The sequence below is a fragment of the Lupinus angustifolius genome, chromosome LG11 (assembly GCF_001865875.1).
Source record: "Lupinus angustifolius cultivar Tanjil chromosome LG11, LupAngTanjil_v1.0, whole genome shotgun sequence".
Classification (NCBI taxonomy): Eukaryota; Viridiplantae; Streptophyta; class Magnoliopsida; order Fabales; family Fabaceae; genus Lupinus; species Lupinus angustifolius.
This window is the reverse complement of record NC_032019.1, coordinates 18,110,760-18,126,926: the sequence shown is the minus strand read 5'-3', so window position 1 is coordinate 18,126,926 and position 16,167 is coordinate 18,110,760. Positions and strand designations below refer to the sequence as shown.

Here is a 16,167-nt window from a genome sequence, read left to right as displayed (position 1 = left end):
AATTTCTTCACGGGTGAGAATTGTGAGATACAAAAGTATAAGTATGTAATATGAGGAGACTACAGTTGCTCTCCCATAATTTATGTTACTCCATGTATCATAACTTTTGATAGGTCATAAAAATATTTAATATTTAAATTTTAATATATCATCATAAATTCGTGAATAGATACAGCATTTCAGTGAAGTAGGTCCACACCACCCTTCTTTTCTTTAATGGAATAATAATAACTTGCACGCTATTAGGGACGCGTGATTGAACACTCACTTTCATTGCGTCAGAAGGAGCATCATGCAATTACAAGCAACCAAAGTTGTTAGTTTACTTCTGTTTGGCTACACTTTTGACTGTTCCTAACCTTAACTTTGTTCCTCTTATGTAATGTCTTCACTTCCTTTTCTCTTTGTCTTGTTTTGCCCTTTGGACTTTCCCTTTTCACCCTCTTTAGTTGGTTGTTTTTTGCACACCCCAGATTCTAATTTCCCTTAGCATCTTCAAATTTGTCTCCTTTTCCTTTCTGGGTCTCCATCTCTTACCCTTGTTTTCCTGTTTCTTTGGATGTTATAGGTCCTGTCTTTGGGTTCTATGGTGACTTTTTCTTCACTTTTGACTCAAATCTGGACATGGGTTGTTGAACTTTGACCATTAAGAATCTCAGGTGTTAATTGATTTTGTCAGAAAGATGAAGAATTTCCAGGGAACACCAGGCACTTTTCTTGGTTTGGTTCTGAGGATGTCACAATTCATTTTTGCTGCTGGGTCAATTGCCTCCATGGCTACAACTCCCAGTTTTTTTAACTTCACTGCCTTTTGGTAATTAAACATTTTGCTTTTCTTGGAATATAAATTCATGCATTTATCTCCTTTGGTGTGAATTTTTTGCAGGTATGTCATATTCTCTAAATATAACTATTTGGATGTATGCATAGCAATATAACTGTGATTTTCTTGTTATTAATTTTGGTGTAGTTGGAAACTTTGATATCCATGAAGCCTACATCTGCATATGATAGATTATAGATGTGAATCATAATTTTGATGTGACTGAAACAAATGTATCTTGTATGAAAGTTCAATTGTGAGTTGTTTGCCATATTGATTTAGTTCTCCAACTCTCCACAAGAACAAGTAAATAAACAACCTTATGATTTGTTGGATTAGCATAATCTGCTTCTGAGTATAGATGTCTAACAGAAGGAAAGGAATAGAAGGGTACACAGTTGTGAGGATGATGAGAATTGGAATATCATCTTTGTTAGTTTGTGGAGTCTGAGAACTTCGGATATCTTTTTCATGGGCTGTGACATTCTTCCTTGGATTTAATGGGAAACCACAATAAGTGAATTGACACCATATCTCGACTTGATTACCCAAAAAGCGTGTCCTCCACATGAAAGTGTTTCCCTTCAAATGGAAGTCTTTCGACTATTTGATGGTGTCACTAGGATTCCAACCCGCGTCGCTTCACCTAGATCCATCATATTGACTTGCCTACTGAAAAAACATGTGTTCATCACAGAACATAGAACTATGAGTGATAATTGATTTGTGGCAACAGATTACTAAGTAGGCATGCTGTGTGTATCTTAGTTCGGCTTTGGCCAGATTCAGTGGTAGACATGTTCACATGACACTCCCTCCATTTACGTCTTTATCCTACCCCTAAAGCCTATGAATATTACTTTTATATCATAATTACTACTTAAAAAGTACAAATTCTTCATGTTGTTATTTAATTTAAGCTCCATTTCTTAATCAGTGCATGTCATGATTCTAAGAATTGAGACTGAAAATGCCAATGGGAGCTCTGGCTCTCCATACAAATGGTGACTGAACTGACAGTGGAGTTCTGATTAAGATGAGTTCAGCTCAGTTGAGCAGGGAATTAGGCATGTAGGCAAGATGGAGAAGGGTGTTATTGGCCAAGGGAGGTCTTTGATATAACCCCGATGCAGTGCGACAGAATTCCATTATATCAACTTTGCTTTTTGTTGATGTCTATGTTCATGTTTTTTCCCACATAATGATGAAGACAACATATGTAATGAAATGTTTTACTAACAATATGTTACTAGTGATGTTCATCAATATGATATGAATAACTTAATGCTGGTTGTTCCATTGGTATTGCAGCTACTTGATAGCTTCAATGGGTTTACAAGTCATTTGGAGTTTTGTGCTTGCTTTATTGGATGCATATGCCTTGTTGAGAAAGAAGGTCCTCCACAATCCTGTACTAGTTAGCCTCTTCGTAGTTGGAGATTGGGTTAGCCTCTGCGGAAACCTTCACTCTTTGTAATTGCTTTGTTACATACACTAAGATTTCTGAAGTTACGATTTTGTTTACTAATCTTCGTGACCACCGTCAACAGGTAACGTCAATGCTGTCTCTAGCAGCAGCTTCTTCCTCTGCTGCCATCACAGTTTTGTACTTTCATGATCTTGGACACTGCCATTTCGGAGAGGAGTGCCAAAAGTATCAGATTTCAGTTGTGTTGGCCTTCTTAAGCTGGATACCGATTTCAATTTCGTCCTTAATAATGCTCTGGTTATTAGCTGCAGGGTAGCAGACTATATATTCCGCCAGAATTCTCTCATCCCAGAGAGGGTCACGTTATGAAAGTTTTCTGAGTGTCAACAGGAAAGGAATTAGAGTAGAACTTTATACATTGAATTTGATCCCTTCATTTCAACCGGAACTGGGATAACAGCAGATTGTAAAAAGAAAGATAAAAATGTACATTTGATTTTGCCGTTCGAAGAAATTAGTCTACCAGCATGTTATGTTGATTTACTGATCCTATGACTAGAAGATCAGAACTTGTATGTTTACAGGAAACTGGGGTTGTTAGTAGATGCTTTTGTGAGATGGTCCCCCCTCTTATATTACCTCACACAAGCATCTATTTGATGCCTGAATAGGGCTGATGATAGTGATGTTATTGCGGAATCCGTCATCGTCTAAAGAATTCAAGCTTTGGTGAGGTTTAGAACACTAACCAAAATTTGATGTAATTTGCTGTTGAAATCCTCCCTACAAAAAAATTTGATGTGGTGAATCACATAAGTACTGAGGAATTGTCTTGAACAATGTAAAATACAACTTGGTTTAAGCTGATTTTCTACATTAGGACATTTTGATTATTAGTTCGCTTAACAAATGTCAAATATGAGAGGAGTAAAGTTGAAACATTAATATATTCTTATCCATGAGAAACATCATGTCTTGAATGACCCCATGTTCCCTGCAGAATAATACTTTGGCTAGTGGCCAATGTGTTACAACTAATGACTGTAGAAAGTACACATTTCACATGGTACTGCAACATAAATATTCAGATTCCCCACAAAATGTGCACAGTATTGAGCATATGGAATGTAACTTTTTTTGGTTCTAGACAGATCAGCAACATACTAAAATAAGTGTTTAGATTTTAAAAGTAGTGGTTTGACCTTTTTGCTCCTCAATTTATCCGAAATTGTGGCTCTGGAAACATTGGCACTAAGTGCCTAAGTGGCGTACCTTGATGCTGAAGTTTGCTTAAAGGAACACCACTAAGTCAGTATTAAATTATTATTTCTTTGGTAGAAAATATTGAACTCATTGCTTTCATGGTGGATTTGTTGAACACCCTCGCATGTCGGTGTCTAATACGTATCCGACATGGATATGCTCAGATTTGTGAAGGATACGTATCAATAGAGTATCCAAAAAATAATAAAATAAAATAAATAAATTTTAAAACAAGTATCATATTCATTTTTAATAAAATATAGAATAATATAGATTCGTTTTCAATAAAATAGGATAAGATAGATTCGTTTTCAATAAACATCAACTTATTTAAAGGTCACAAAAACTCCTACCAACATACTATCACACCGCATCGACCCTCCGATAGCCGGTCCACCATATCGACTCTCCGATCCACAACATCGCTGTCAAGGAGGAGATGAAATTGATACTATTTCTATTTCTAGGGCTAAACAATAAGCAATTTTATAAATTATTCTACTATATTTTCTAGTTTTTAATTTTGGAGGACAATGATTTTCAATTTCCATTATATTTTTTACTTTGGATATTATTTGGATATTTTGATTTATACTTATAATTTTATCATATTTTATGTGTTTTTTATTATTTTATACACGTATCCTTGAACGTATCGTATCCTATATTTATCATAATTTTATCATAGGATACGATACGTTCAAGGATACGTGTATAAAATAATAAAAAACACATAAAATATGATAAAATTATAAGTATAAATCAAAATATCCAAATAATATCCAAAGTAAAAAATATAATGGAAATTGAAAATCATTATCCTCCGAAATACTAACTACCCTTCTGCTGCTAATGAAGCCACTTGGGTCATTGGGTTAGGGGAGAGTGGGAATGCACTTGGGTCATTGGACATCACACCAGTTCAATTGAAACATAGTCCAAAACCATAAGTCTTACCCAACGTCACTGAAACCCAGTACCCTTCTGCTGCTTTTTTTGGATAAGTAAAATTCATTCAATAGCTGTAGCAACAGTTGATGCCACCAATTGAGTACAATTTATGCACAAATTAAAGATACAATATGAAATGAAACCAAAGGATAAAATAAAAAGTTGCTTTAAAGCTGAAATCTGAAATAAAAATATCATATCAAAAAAATTTATGCCCAAATTTGATATTTGTTATACATTTGAATATTTGATTCTGACAGTTAAGAACATTTTATAAACTAACCATTAAAATTATTTGAAATAGTACACAGTACACACTAACACACTAATACGTAACAGTATAGTACTATAGTCAATACAAAAAAAATACATGCAGTGATTCAAAATATGTGTTATAATTAATGAACAAACCCAATTTATTATCCTTATGACATCATAATCTTAATTATATGTAATGATCCACATTTGGGTGATCAAAATATGTATCATAACTTTAATTGTAATTAACATTTTCAGACAGATAATAATATTACGAAAATTAAGAAAATGTTACAACTTTTATTGAAATAATTAACCAGATTGAACCAAAAGAGAATAATTCATAATTACTTCATTTCGTAGCAATAAGTTTTTGGTTCCATTTTAATGTATTCATGATTCAATTCCAGAAACACAAGCATAATGTCCCTAACCTGATGTTGTGATACCAAATTACCAATTGTTAGACTTTTAATAACTTTTATGAGTCTTTAATGGTTCATAAGAACCTCTTAATTTAAGAAACCTTGATATTATGATATTTGCATGTGATAAAAGAATATAGTAATGAATAACTGATTCCATTTGTGTTTCCCTTTATGCACTTCCTTATTGTCTTTCTGGTTACTTTTGTTTCACCTCTTCGCCTTCCTGTTGGGAATAAGCGAATAATCAAATAGTAAAAAAATACAGAAAACAAGAGAATAACACAAGAGATTTAGTAACGAGGTTCGGCCAATTGTGCCTACGTCCCGGAAGCGTTGAGCTGCTACCACTATATATTATTAGAAAAGTAGGATTAGTGTTTGATTATTCATCTCCTTGTTACATTATGTTTATATAACATAAATATATATAACCCTCTACCCCAACCCTTTACATCCCAAGCCCATAACTGTAGTGTTGTTATCCACATATATGAGTCATTGCACAACACTTCCCTTTATACGCTCATTTCCTTCCTTGATACTACGTTTTCTTTACTCTACCACTAGTGCTTCTATAATTTTCTCTTTATATTTCTATTCATGAGATAACAAAAAATGGAATGAATAAGATGTTTTTCTAATGCATGAGTGTCTCTATTTATACAAGAGTTTAAGATAAGTTATTGGAGAAAATAATTCCTCTACTTTCACGGAAACTACCCATGAAGTGAGAGGGAAGAGTATTAACAACACCCCACTAGTTTGATCCATCAATTGTCAACCATCATCAATTAGACACTTTTACTCAAACTAGTAACTTCGAAGAACATGAACCATTAATTAGAATTATCTAATATTAATTTTCTCTCCTTCATCTTCAACAATAATCTCCATTGAAATAGAGAATAATGAATTAAGGTTTGCTGAAATCACATGTTTTCATTCGTGAGATATATGAGGTGTGTGTGGAACACAACTTCTGAAATCATAACAAATAGGAGAACAAAGATGTCATGTCATGTTACTTAAAATGTTCAAATATTTATCATCGGAAGAGAGATATTTAGACAACAAATCTGTCCAATTCGGGCTTACCTATCAGGAACCCATGTCCAACTGGACAGCATATGTGCACCCAACTACTGCAACCTATAAAATTGGCTGTTCTTTTATTAGTTTTATAAAATATTAAACCATAAATTAACGATTCATTCCTACAAGCTGGAAACAGGTGAAACTGTGGAACAAAAATGAATCACCTACCCAACCAAATATGACCAAACTTTTCCTTCCATCTACCAGCATTACAACACACACAGTTACAGTGGTGATGTAAATATAATTTTGGTGGTTGTACACTATTTATCAATGGAAAAGGACCCCTCTCTTAAAAAAAAAATCAATTATGTATCAACTTTATTCACCCTTGGATTCTCCTTTTTGGTAAATGGTCCACTTTCTAGTTTGATTTTGTTTCATTTCAGGCTACTTCATAAATAGGAATTACTTATCTCTAAGTCTATCCCAATTTTTTATTCTGAGTCAAACAAATTTTAGTAAATAATATAAAAAAATTATCTTTGTATTTAATTTTTTTTTTGAAAATATTTAATTGGTTGAGACAGAGAATTATGACAAACTTTAGGACATATAATCTCTGTTCAATATATAAGTATCACTTTTCTTTAAAACCAAATCTCCTTATATTTACTTTTGATATTTCTAGAATAAGACATGGAATAACTTAATTGATTCATAAGGGGAACCTTTTTCTTTAGAAAGCTAAGATGTGATGATTTCATCAATGATGCTCATAATCATAGCTCCATGTTTGTTACGTTAGAATTGGTTAATATCAGACGATGGTTAGGAATAAGGCTAATTACTGGTAGACAAAATCCCCTATATGCCCACACATTCTATACCACTCTCACACTAATAGGCTGAAAAAGGATAACATTATATCCTCCAAATGATGACAGACCTTTTCTAGGTATGCAAACCACTCCTACCATCATGTAAGTAAGTAAATTAAATCATAAGAAGGTGACATTTATTTCCATTCTACTTTTTCTTTAAACATGCAATTATAAATAGTGACTTAAGTATTTGTATCCTAAGATTAACAACTGTTCAGGTTAAGAAAGGAGACTCGGGTTCCAACTACCCACCTATAGAAAAAAACAATGTTATTTGAACTAAAATGGACCATACTTCAATCTCAACATGGCATCAAATAAATAAAAAAACTTAAAAACTTATATCAAAAGAAATTATGTTTAGATAATAATACAACCAATTGAATATATTTGTCGTGCAATTTTACTATCTATTTATACATCTAATATCTTTATCTCACAAGTCATAAATAAGAATAATTTAGTATACAAAACTCTCACATAATCAGACTTGACGAGATTAGATGTATGCAGCCTTATCCTTATCCAGTAAATGAAAATATTGTTTAAAGTTATTTCTCTATCTCCTAAAATAAAATTCCAAGAAACTTGAACAAAGTGAAACAAGGGAGGACAAAAGAGAAATTTCAAGGTTCCAAATAAACAGGTTGGACAGAACTTCTGGATCTACTAAGATGTCCAAAGGAAAAGAATGATCTCTTGGCTCTACCACTACCACTGCATCCTTCAATTGAGCTAACCTCATTAATAACTTGCTTATTCTGCTGCAATGCTTCTTGAACTGTCAAATACAAGTGTCTATCCCCTGATGAGTCCATTGAAAAAGACCTCCTTATAGGTTGCACTGAAAACTGTTCATAGGCTCTAATATCAATACACTCATCTCCCATGCTTATCACTTTATTATGCAGCTTCCTCCCTTTCAATAATCTCCTTGGTGATTGACTAATAATAGGACATGTTGGTGGTAACTCCAAAGCATTGTTTTGGCCTCTATCATTATTATCATCATTGCCTAATTCAATCACTACAAAATCTTCATCACCACCAATGTTGGGGTTTTGATCTTGAGGGATAGAAAAAGTGGTGTTTCTGGTTAGAAGCTGATCAATTTGGAATCTGCTTGTTAAAGAAATGCTTGTTCTACAAAGTGGACAGTTAGCGTTGTTCTGAAGCCAAACATCTATGCAATCAATGTGAAATACATGGCTGCAATTTGGTATAATCCTAAGCCTCTCATCTTCTTGAAACTCATTCAAGCAAACAGAACATTCACAAATGCTTCTTTCTCCAAACTCTCTATTACTACTACTACTAGTAGTACCACCTTCTTGTTTGGTCTTGTATTGAATCAATGGGATTAATCTAATCATTGCATCATTTAGTCCTCGAGGTTCGGTAGCTGGTGAGTATGTAGGTGATGGATCTTCGCGCCTCGTCGATGGAGAGAAGCGTCTTAGAAGATCAATGCTGTGCCAATTGAGGCAGCACTTGATCACAAAGATGTAGTAACTCACAAGCAAGAAAGCTGTGGCAAGTATTCCTATTATAGCTATTGCTATGATTGGGAAACTTGTGCTAGAATGATGCATGAGAGGGTGAAAGATTGTAGAACTCTCTTGACTTGTGATTGGAGAATGTGCTTCATGTTGTGACAAATGGATCAAATATCTTTTCCTTACAAGATCCATATTCAGATATGGTATAGGAAATGCAGCCAAGTGGGTTATCTCAGATCTTGAACATATAACATGTGATAATAATATAATAAACACAAGACATGAATAGTACTTAGCAATGGAAGAGTTTTGGGCAGAAAATAAATGGCACTTTCCTGGAAAGTTTATGGCATGTGTAATAGTACTTGGGGGTAGACAATATATGACTTATATGAAGAAGAGAAAGTGAAAAAAGAAGGAAAATGGTTGTGACAAATTTAATGAGTCAGGGTATCCAGTACATGGTGGTTGTTGTTAAATAGAGATAAGAGCTAGTTTTGAATGAATGAAGAGTGAATTGTGAGGAAGATTTGAAGACCACTAGACCATGAAAAATGGAGGCTATGGTGTGGAGAAGAGAGGAAAATCAGGTGGTGTTTAAATGAGATGGTGTAAGGGACAAGAAATTAAGGGCTTGAAATACAATGAAATTGTTGTCAAAACCTGTTTTCTCTATTAATGGTGGAGGGTGGAGTGTTAGGTAAGAGGAAAATCTATTGTCTCATACCATATTTTATATGTATTTTAGGCATATGAAAACATGTCATGCTGATTAAAAAATTTAAACATTATTTATTATTGTTGTTGTTTTTGCTTCATTATCATTGACCCGAATATTTAGGACATGATATGAGATATCATATATCTTTGTTGAACTAAGAGAGTGCACCTAGTTGGTGAGTTTCTCATAGAAGTTTGGCTAGAAAATTGTTCAAGTGTCATGGTAACTATTCCAATAGTATATATGTAACAAAAGTGTAAGGTCCAATTTAAAATTTGGAGGTTTTTGTAGAAAGTAGTGGTGGTCTATTAATAATGATAGTGGTTGAAAAGGACCAAAAGCTTAACCAATGTACCATGTGTTTATTGCAATTGGCATTCATTAATTGATAAATGAATTGAACCTAAAGTTTGTATTTTTGAGGTCTTATGCAATGCTATTTGAAGGACTTCATCATAATTGATCAAGGAGCCTACAAATAACTTCGTTGTGTCCTTAAAAGAGACTTCAAATATTGGATACCCCATTTTGTAGGGCATCAAGGAGAGTACACATTTGCAATTATAATTCTTGTACCCCTTTCTTCGCACCTTTTTTTTCTAGTAGTACGCTCAAACCTTTAATGTAGCATTAAAGCAGATTTTCAAAATCATGGATGTTACCTTTGTGCATATAGAATTATAGATCAACACGTATGAATAGTCCATACAAATAATCTTATTCTAATCGGAAGAAATTTGAATGCATATAAAGAAAATGGTTGCATATTTTATATAAATACTGATAGATACTATTAATATCAGTATGAGCACATTATTCAAGATCCGTTACTGCTTAACATATATAGTCTACAGTGTGACATGGTAGCATGTAAACAGTAGCTCTGTGCATTATGAATATGAATATAGACTAATGAGTTTAATATTATTGCCCATCTCAAGAATTTTATATCGTCGATATATCATTCATCATTTTTGTATATTACTTTTATTTAAGAATCAATAATTATATAAATGTTGAATAATGACCTAACAACATAAAAATTATTACACTACAAATACATATATTATTTTATCCATGAATATAAAATGGCTCTACAAGAGAATAGAACACTATGAATAGAAAGTTTGAACTCAAGATTGATGGTAAAAGTTAGCAATCATGAAAATGGTAAAAGTTAGCAATCATGAAAAACATTGTTGTAAATACCTAATTTTATCCTTATTATTTTCTTACAAAGATAAAAATAATAATGATAATAAAATATGAAAAGGGTCGAAATGAGCACTGTAGTAAATACCACTCAATGAATTTTGGCTAAAAAAAATGTTTTGCTCAATTTTATTATTTTATAGAGTGAAATAATTAATTTTTATGACTTTATAAAATAATTAAAATATTTTATCACAAAAATCACATTTTTTAGAAGTCCCAAAATCAATTTTATCCTACTTGAATATGGAATTTTAATCAACGGTCATAAAATCACTAATTATGTGTGGTTTCATTTTAATTAATCATTAATTGACTGTCGAGCTTAAAAGTGTGGTTTAATAACCATATTGTCCAAATTAGGCATAAGATAAAGTTTTCTATGTTTTGAAGGTAAAAAATATACCAACAACTTAATTTGGCACATGTTGAAATTGTGTTCTATACCATCTTAAGATGCTAAACCCGATCATCCATTGAAATTTGGGTTACAACAACTATTAATTGCAAAAATAGTTTATGCACTACAATATAAAAATCGTTTATATTATCAACATACCACCCACCATTTATATGTTAATTATTATTGTGTCTTAAATAAATATAATACTTATGAATGATATATTAATCGTGTCAAAAATTATATCGATAATATATAAATATTATACTCTTATTAATTTTAGAATTTAGGCGTGGAAGGTATAAATTATTAGGAATAGAAGCTTAATGAATGAAGTTAATGAAAGATGGAATATTGGAATGTCTAATTAGAGGGCTAATGGCCTGAAAAAGAACCATTGATTAGCTTCCAATTAGATACACCCTCTTTCAATCATGAACAATGATAAAGGATGAAAGTCTCACACTCCACATGCATCCAACCATCGAGTCCTTAATCACAGGCCTGACCACTGATAAAATATGTGTTGACTTTGATATGCACAATATTTTTGCCTCTCCTATTTTTATTTGAAAAGCTTTGCCGAAAAGAAAAATAAGCCTAGTGGTATAAACAATGGGGGAAAATTCTAGTGTTTCCTGAATCTGATACCATACTTTATAGTAAAGTCAAATCCGTGTGCAGTGATACTGCTACATATCTTCCATATAAAAAGAAAAGGCACAGAACCGACACAAACTCTAGAAGACAGATAAATGAATGATAAAAATAATGTGTTTTGTTGTTAAATAAGTTGTTAAATTTTAATTATATACATCATATTAATCTAGTTATAAGCCCATATAAACATTATCTTGTACTCTTTATTACCACTTTATCCTTTTGATCTTTTTACTCTATCTCTCTCCGACTCTTACTTCTATCTACTAGCTAGACATGCAGCACTTTATATTTAAGATGTATTCAAAATTGAAGGTTTTATTTTGATTCACCTTATTTACTTCAAGCCCAGCCACCGCACTCATATTTTTGCTTGTTAACAATAAGTAGAAACAGATGGAGTTAGGTAAGAAAATACAGACAGTCTTTCAAGTTCAGTGTAATATTTATACAATTTATGGGGTAAAAATTTATGTACACCAGTCAAAATACGATTTACCATTTATTCATCTAAATTATATTTAAGAGTCAATAATAAATAAATATAAATAAAAAATTATATAATAAAAATATAAAAAATTCTTACATTAACATTTTTTATTCTTCAAACTTTCAAAAAAGTGTTTGGTATCCATAGTCAAAAGGTTGAGGACTGAGGGCATTTTTAGCGTCTGCCCAAAGAAATTTCCCGTAACTTTTGGACAAAATTGTTAAAATATGGTAAGAGCCATGAAAAGAAAGTTTCTTGATGAATCAATAAGTGTATAAAAGAAAGCTTAAAGAAGCTTAAAGAAAGAAAAATGAGAAGCAAAGATTGATAATATTCTCATGGAATGAATTGAATAAGAAGTGAGTCAATAAGACTTATTTTATACAAGAGAAAAGAATGAAAAGACAGTTTGTAAAGCAAATAACTAACATAAACCTGACTTGCTAATTTCTCACTTTCTAACCAACTATCATCTTCCAAAATAACCTATCATTTTACTCTCCAGCTTGGAATTGATTTGAAGTAATAACAACGCTTAACCACCCATGACAGAAGCTATATCATCAAACGTTTAACCACCCATAGCAGAAGCTATATCTTTGCTTAACTACTATGGACAAAAGCTACCCATCCAATGCTTAACCATTCATGACATAAGTTATATCTGAGCTTAACCATCATGGACAGAAGCGAACCAACCATTGATGATGAAAGAGAGAGAACGGATCAGAATCTTGATCCTAATGAGATGCTTCTATGATGAAAAAGAAAGAGGGGTAAACGATGAAGAATAAGAAAAAGATGTAATATTGTATAGGATAAATTGGTCATGGTAATCCATTCTTGAAGAGCTTGAAGATATCAAGAAGCTAGCTTATGCACTTGAAAAGAATTCTTGACCAAAAACAAACTCTTTTGATCTGAATTTGAAGGTCGATGAAGAAGTTGATAATGAAGAATTTAGGGCCATATGTTGAAAAGAAACATTGGATGCTGAAGAACAACGCTGGAGCAATCAAAGAAATCAAGATAGTCTTGCCACATGCAGCATTGTCACCTATTAGAAGCAAGATAATACTAACGAAGGTCATTGAGATGGAAAAAAAAAACACCACCATGTTCTTGGTTGTTGAAGTTTTCCATGAAATCCTTCATGGAACCATAAGCGGAAGCTATCAAAAGATAATTATACTCTGATACCATGTTAAAATATGGTAAGAGCCATGAAAAGAAAGCTTCTTGATGAATCAAAAAGTGTATAAAAGAAAGCTTAAAGAAAGAAGAATGAGAAACAAATATTGATAATATTCTCATTGGATGAATTGAATTGATTGAATAAGAAGTGAATCAATATGACTTATTTTAGAAAAGAATGAAAAGAAAGCTTGTAAAGCAAATAACTAACATAAACCTAACTTGCTAATTCCTCACTTTCTAACCAACTATCATCTTCCAAAATAACCTAACATATATCTTTAATAAAAATTCCCAAAACTGTTGGAAATTTCAGTCACTGTTCAATTTTTCTCATGTTCTCATTGCAGAATTATGCAGCGACTTTTTAGCTTTGATTGAAGCAATGCTTCCATATAATGCTGAACACATATGTTTGACTGCGTGCATTTGTTACATACTTGAAATAGGGTAATTCAATGGTAATGTATATTATATAGAGAAAAATAGGTTTCTAATCATAATATAAAAATTTTATACACTATAGTCCATCGTTTGATATTTATTTTTAATCAATCATTGTTAGCTCTTTAAAAAAGTAATATAAATAAATGCTAAATAATATAATCATTGTATATAAATCTTTACATTGATATTATATAAGTATTATAATAGTGTGGGGTTTTTCACTCCCAATAATAGAATTATTAGTAAAAAAATGTTGAACACTAATCCAAGGCATGTTGTTTATAGTTTCCAAGATGTAGGCATAAACATTTGAATACCCATGCTATGTCTAGAAAAAAAATTCATGTTTTGATGTATTTAGTTAATTAAACTTCATAATATTAGTTTATTTATCTTTTATGTCTTCCTAAGGGAAAGAAGTTGGGTTTGTCAACATTTGGAAGAGGAGAAAGAGGGGTGGAGGAGATAAAAAGTAATTCTTCCCAAAGATGAGAAGAAAATGAATGAAGAGAGCAAAATTCAATGAAACAACAATTTTAGCCCTAGCCCTCACTAATATAATAATACTTATTCATTATTATTTAAAGATAGTTTTGTCTTTTACACATAATATCATTATCTATTTTCTTCTCTTTCTTCTTCATTTCTCTAAACAACATAAAAATCTACTCATTTTCTCATCCTTTTCTTTCTCTTTATTGTTCCTCTCACATGTTCTCTGGTCTCATTTTCTTTCCTCCAATAATCTACCTTCATAAACATGTGTGTAGAAATAGTTTATTCAAGTTGATTAGGTGAATGAATTAATTCTTGCTGTATTGCATGCAAGTATTAATCTATAGCATAGTTACCATATATATGTTGTGGCTGAGTACAGATATGTGATGGTTTGTCATTCTTTATATAGTTATTATAAGATTTTATATTAATCTATAGCATAGTTACCATATATATGTGTGCCCGAGTACACATACATAATGATTTGTCATTGTTTATATTATTATTGTAAGACTTACTCAAAATGAACTTGATAAGAATATCATAAATTTGATATACCGTAGGTAACCGACATCACCTAATGAAATTAATACTTAACTATTGTTGTATTTTTAAAGAATGAAAATGAAAATATATGGAAATCTATTTACTATATAAAAAAAAAACTCTTGTCACATCAGCTAGGAACACATGTCGACACCTCATGCAAAGTTTACTTTTGCCATATTAGTTAGGGACACATGTCAATATCTCATGGAAAGTTTTCCCTCCAAAAACTCATTATCTCTTACTATACAACCTTACACACAATATCAAAACTACCCTTTGCTATTTGTTTAAAAAATCTGAACATAATACTTCATTAAATAAATAATAAAGGAGAAACAAAACGTTGTGCATTTTTTCTCACATTTGTTTCGGTTGCCGTTTCTTTATGGTGTTTCTTCCTTTCTCAACACATCTACCATCTTCAACTCTCAAACTCACTCATAGCTGTGATTTTCTATTCTTCTCACATGTATGATTTTCTATTCTTTTAATTTGTCTTTATTGGTAAATATACTTTATACTATTTCTCAAATTGTGTTCAACAAATTTATGATCTTCAACTCTCAAACCAACTCAGATCAGTCAGATGTATAATTTTATTTTTATACACTTTCAATTTTTCTCATTTGTGGTAGATATAATTTCTTCATCATATAATTTCACAAATTTTATTCAACAAATCTATCATCTTCGACTCTCAAACTCACTCACATGTATGATTTTCTATTGTTTTAATTACCGTCTTTGTTGATAGATATACTTTATACTATTTCAATTTTTCATTTCACATGAACGATTTTCTATAGTTTTATAATTTATGTCTTTGTTGATAGTCGGTAGATATACTTTATACTATTTCTCAAATTGTGATCAACAAACTTATCATCATCAACTCTGTAAACCAACTCACATGTGTGATTTTATTTTTATATTCTTTCAATTTTTTTCTTTATTTGTGGTAGATATAATTTCTTCATCATATAAGTTTCATATATTTTATTCAACAAATCTATCATCTTATACTCTCAAAATCACTCAATAATTTTCTATTCTTTTAATTATTGTCTTTGATAGATATATTATGTAATTTTCCAATTTTTTATTTCTTTGTAGACTCTTTCAAATTTTCTTCTGTTGATAGATATAATTTCTTCATCATATAAATTTTTGCATCATAATCGTTTTTGTCAATAATGTATGTTAAATTTTCTCCCTAGTGTGTTTATTATTATCACATATTTTGTTCAAAAATCTGTCATCTTAAACTTCAAACTCACTCACACATCTAGTTTTATTTTTATATTCTTTCAATGTTTCCTTTGTATACTCTTTCAATTTTTCTTTTCTTGATAAATATAATTTTTTCATCATATAAATTTTTGCATCATGATTGTTTCAGCATTTGCACAAGAGTAAACTCACCCCC

At 31.4% G+C, this 16,167-nt stretch overlaps 2 protein-coding genes across 2 annotated transcripts; one reads left to right on the top strand and one right to left on the bottom strand.

Moving 5' to 3' along the window:
* Window positions 253-2,801, top strand: LOC109361208 (CASP-like protein 5B3). The gene is made up of 3 exons (XM_019606583.1): window positions 253-814; window positions 2,135-2,267; window positions 2,374-2,801. Exons 1-3 carry the CDS (start codon window positions 684-686, stop codon window positions 2,566-2,568), a joined length of 459 nt encoding a protein of 152 aa, XP_019462128.1. The 5' UTR covers window positions 253-683; the 3' UTR covers window positions 2,569-2,801.
* On the bottom strand, window positions 7,613-9,223 carry LOC109361207 (RING-H2 finger protein ATL16-like). The gene has a single exon (XM_019606582.1). It carries the CDS (start codon window positions 8,760-8,762, stop codon window positions 7,698-7,700), a length of 1,065 nt encoding a protein of 354 aa, XP_019462127.1. The 5' UTR covers window positions 8,763-9,223; the 3' UTR covers window positions 7,613-7,697.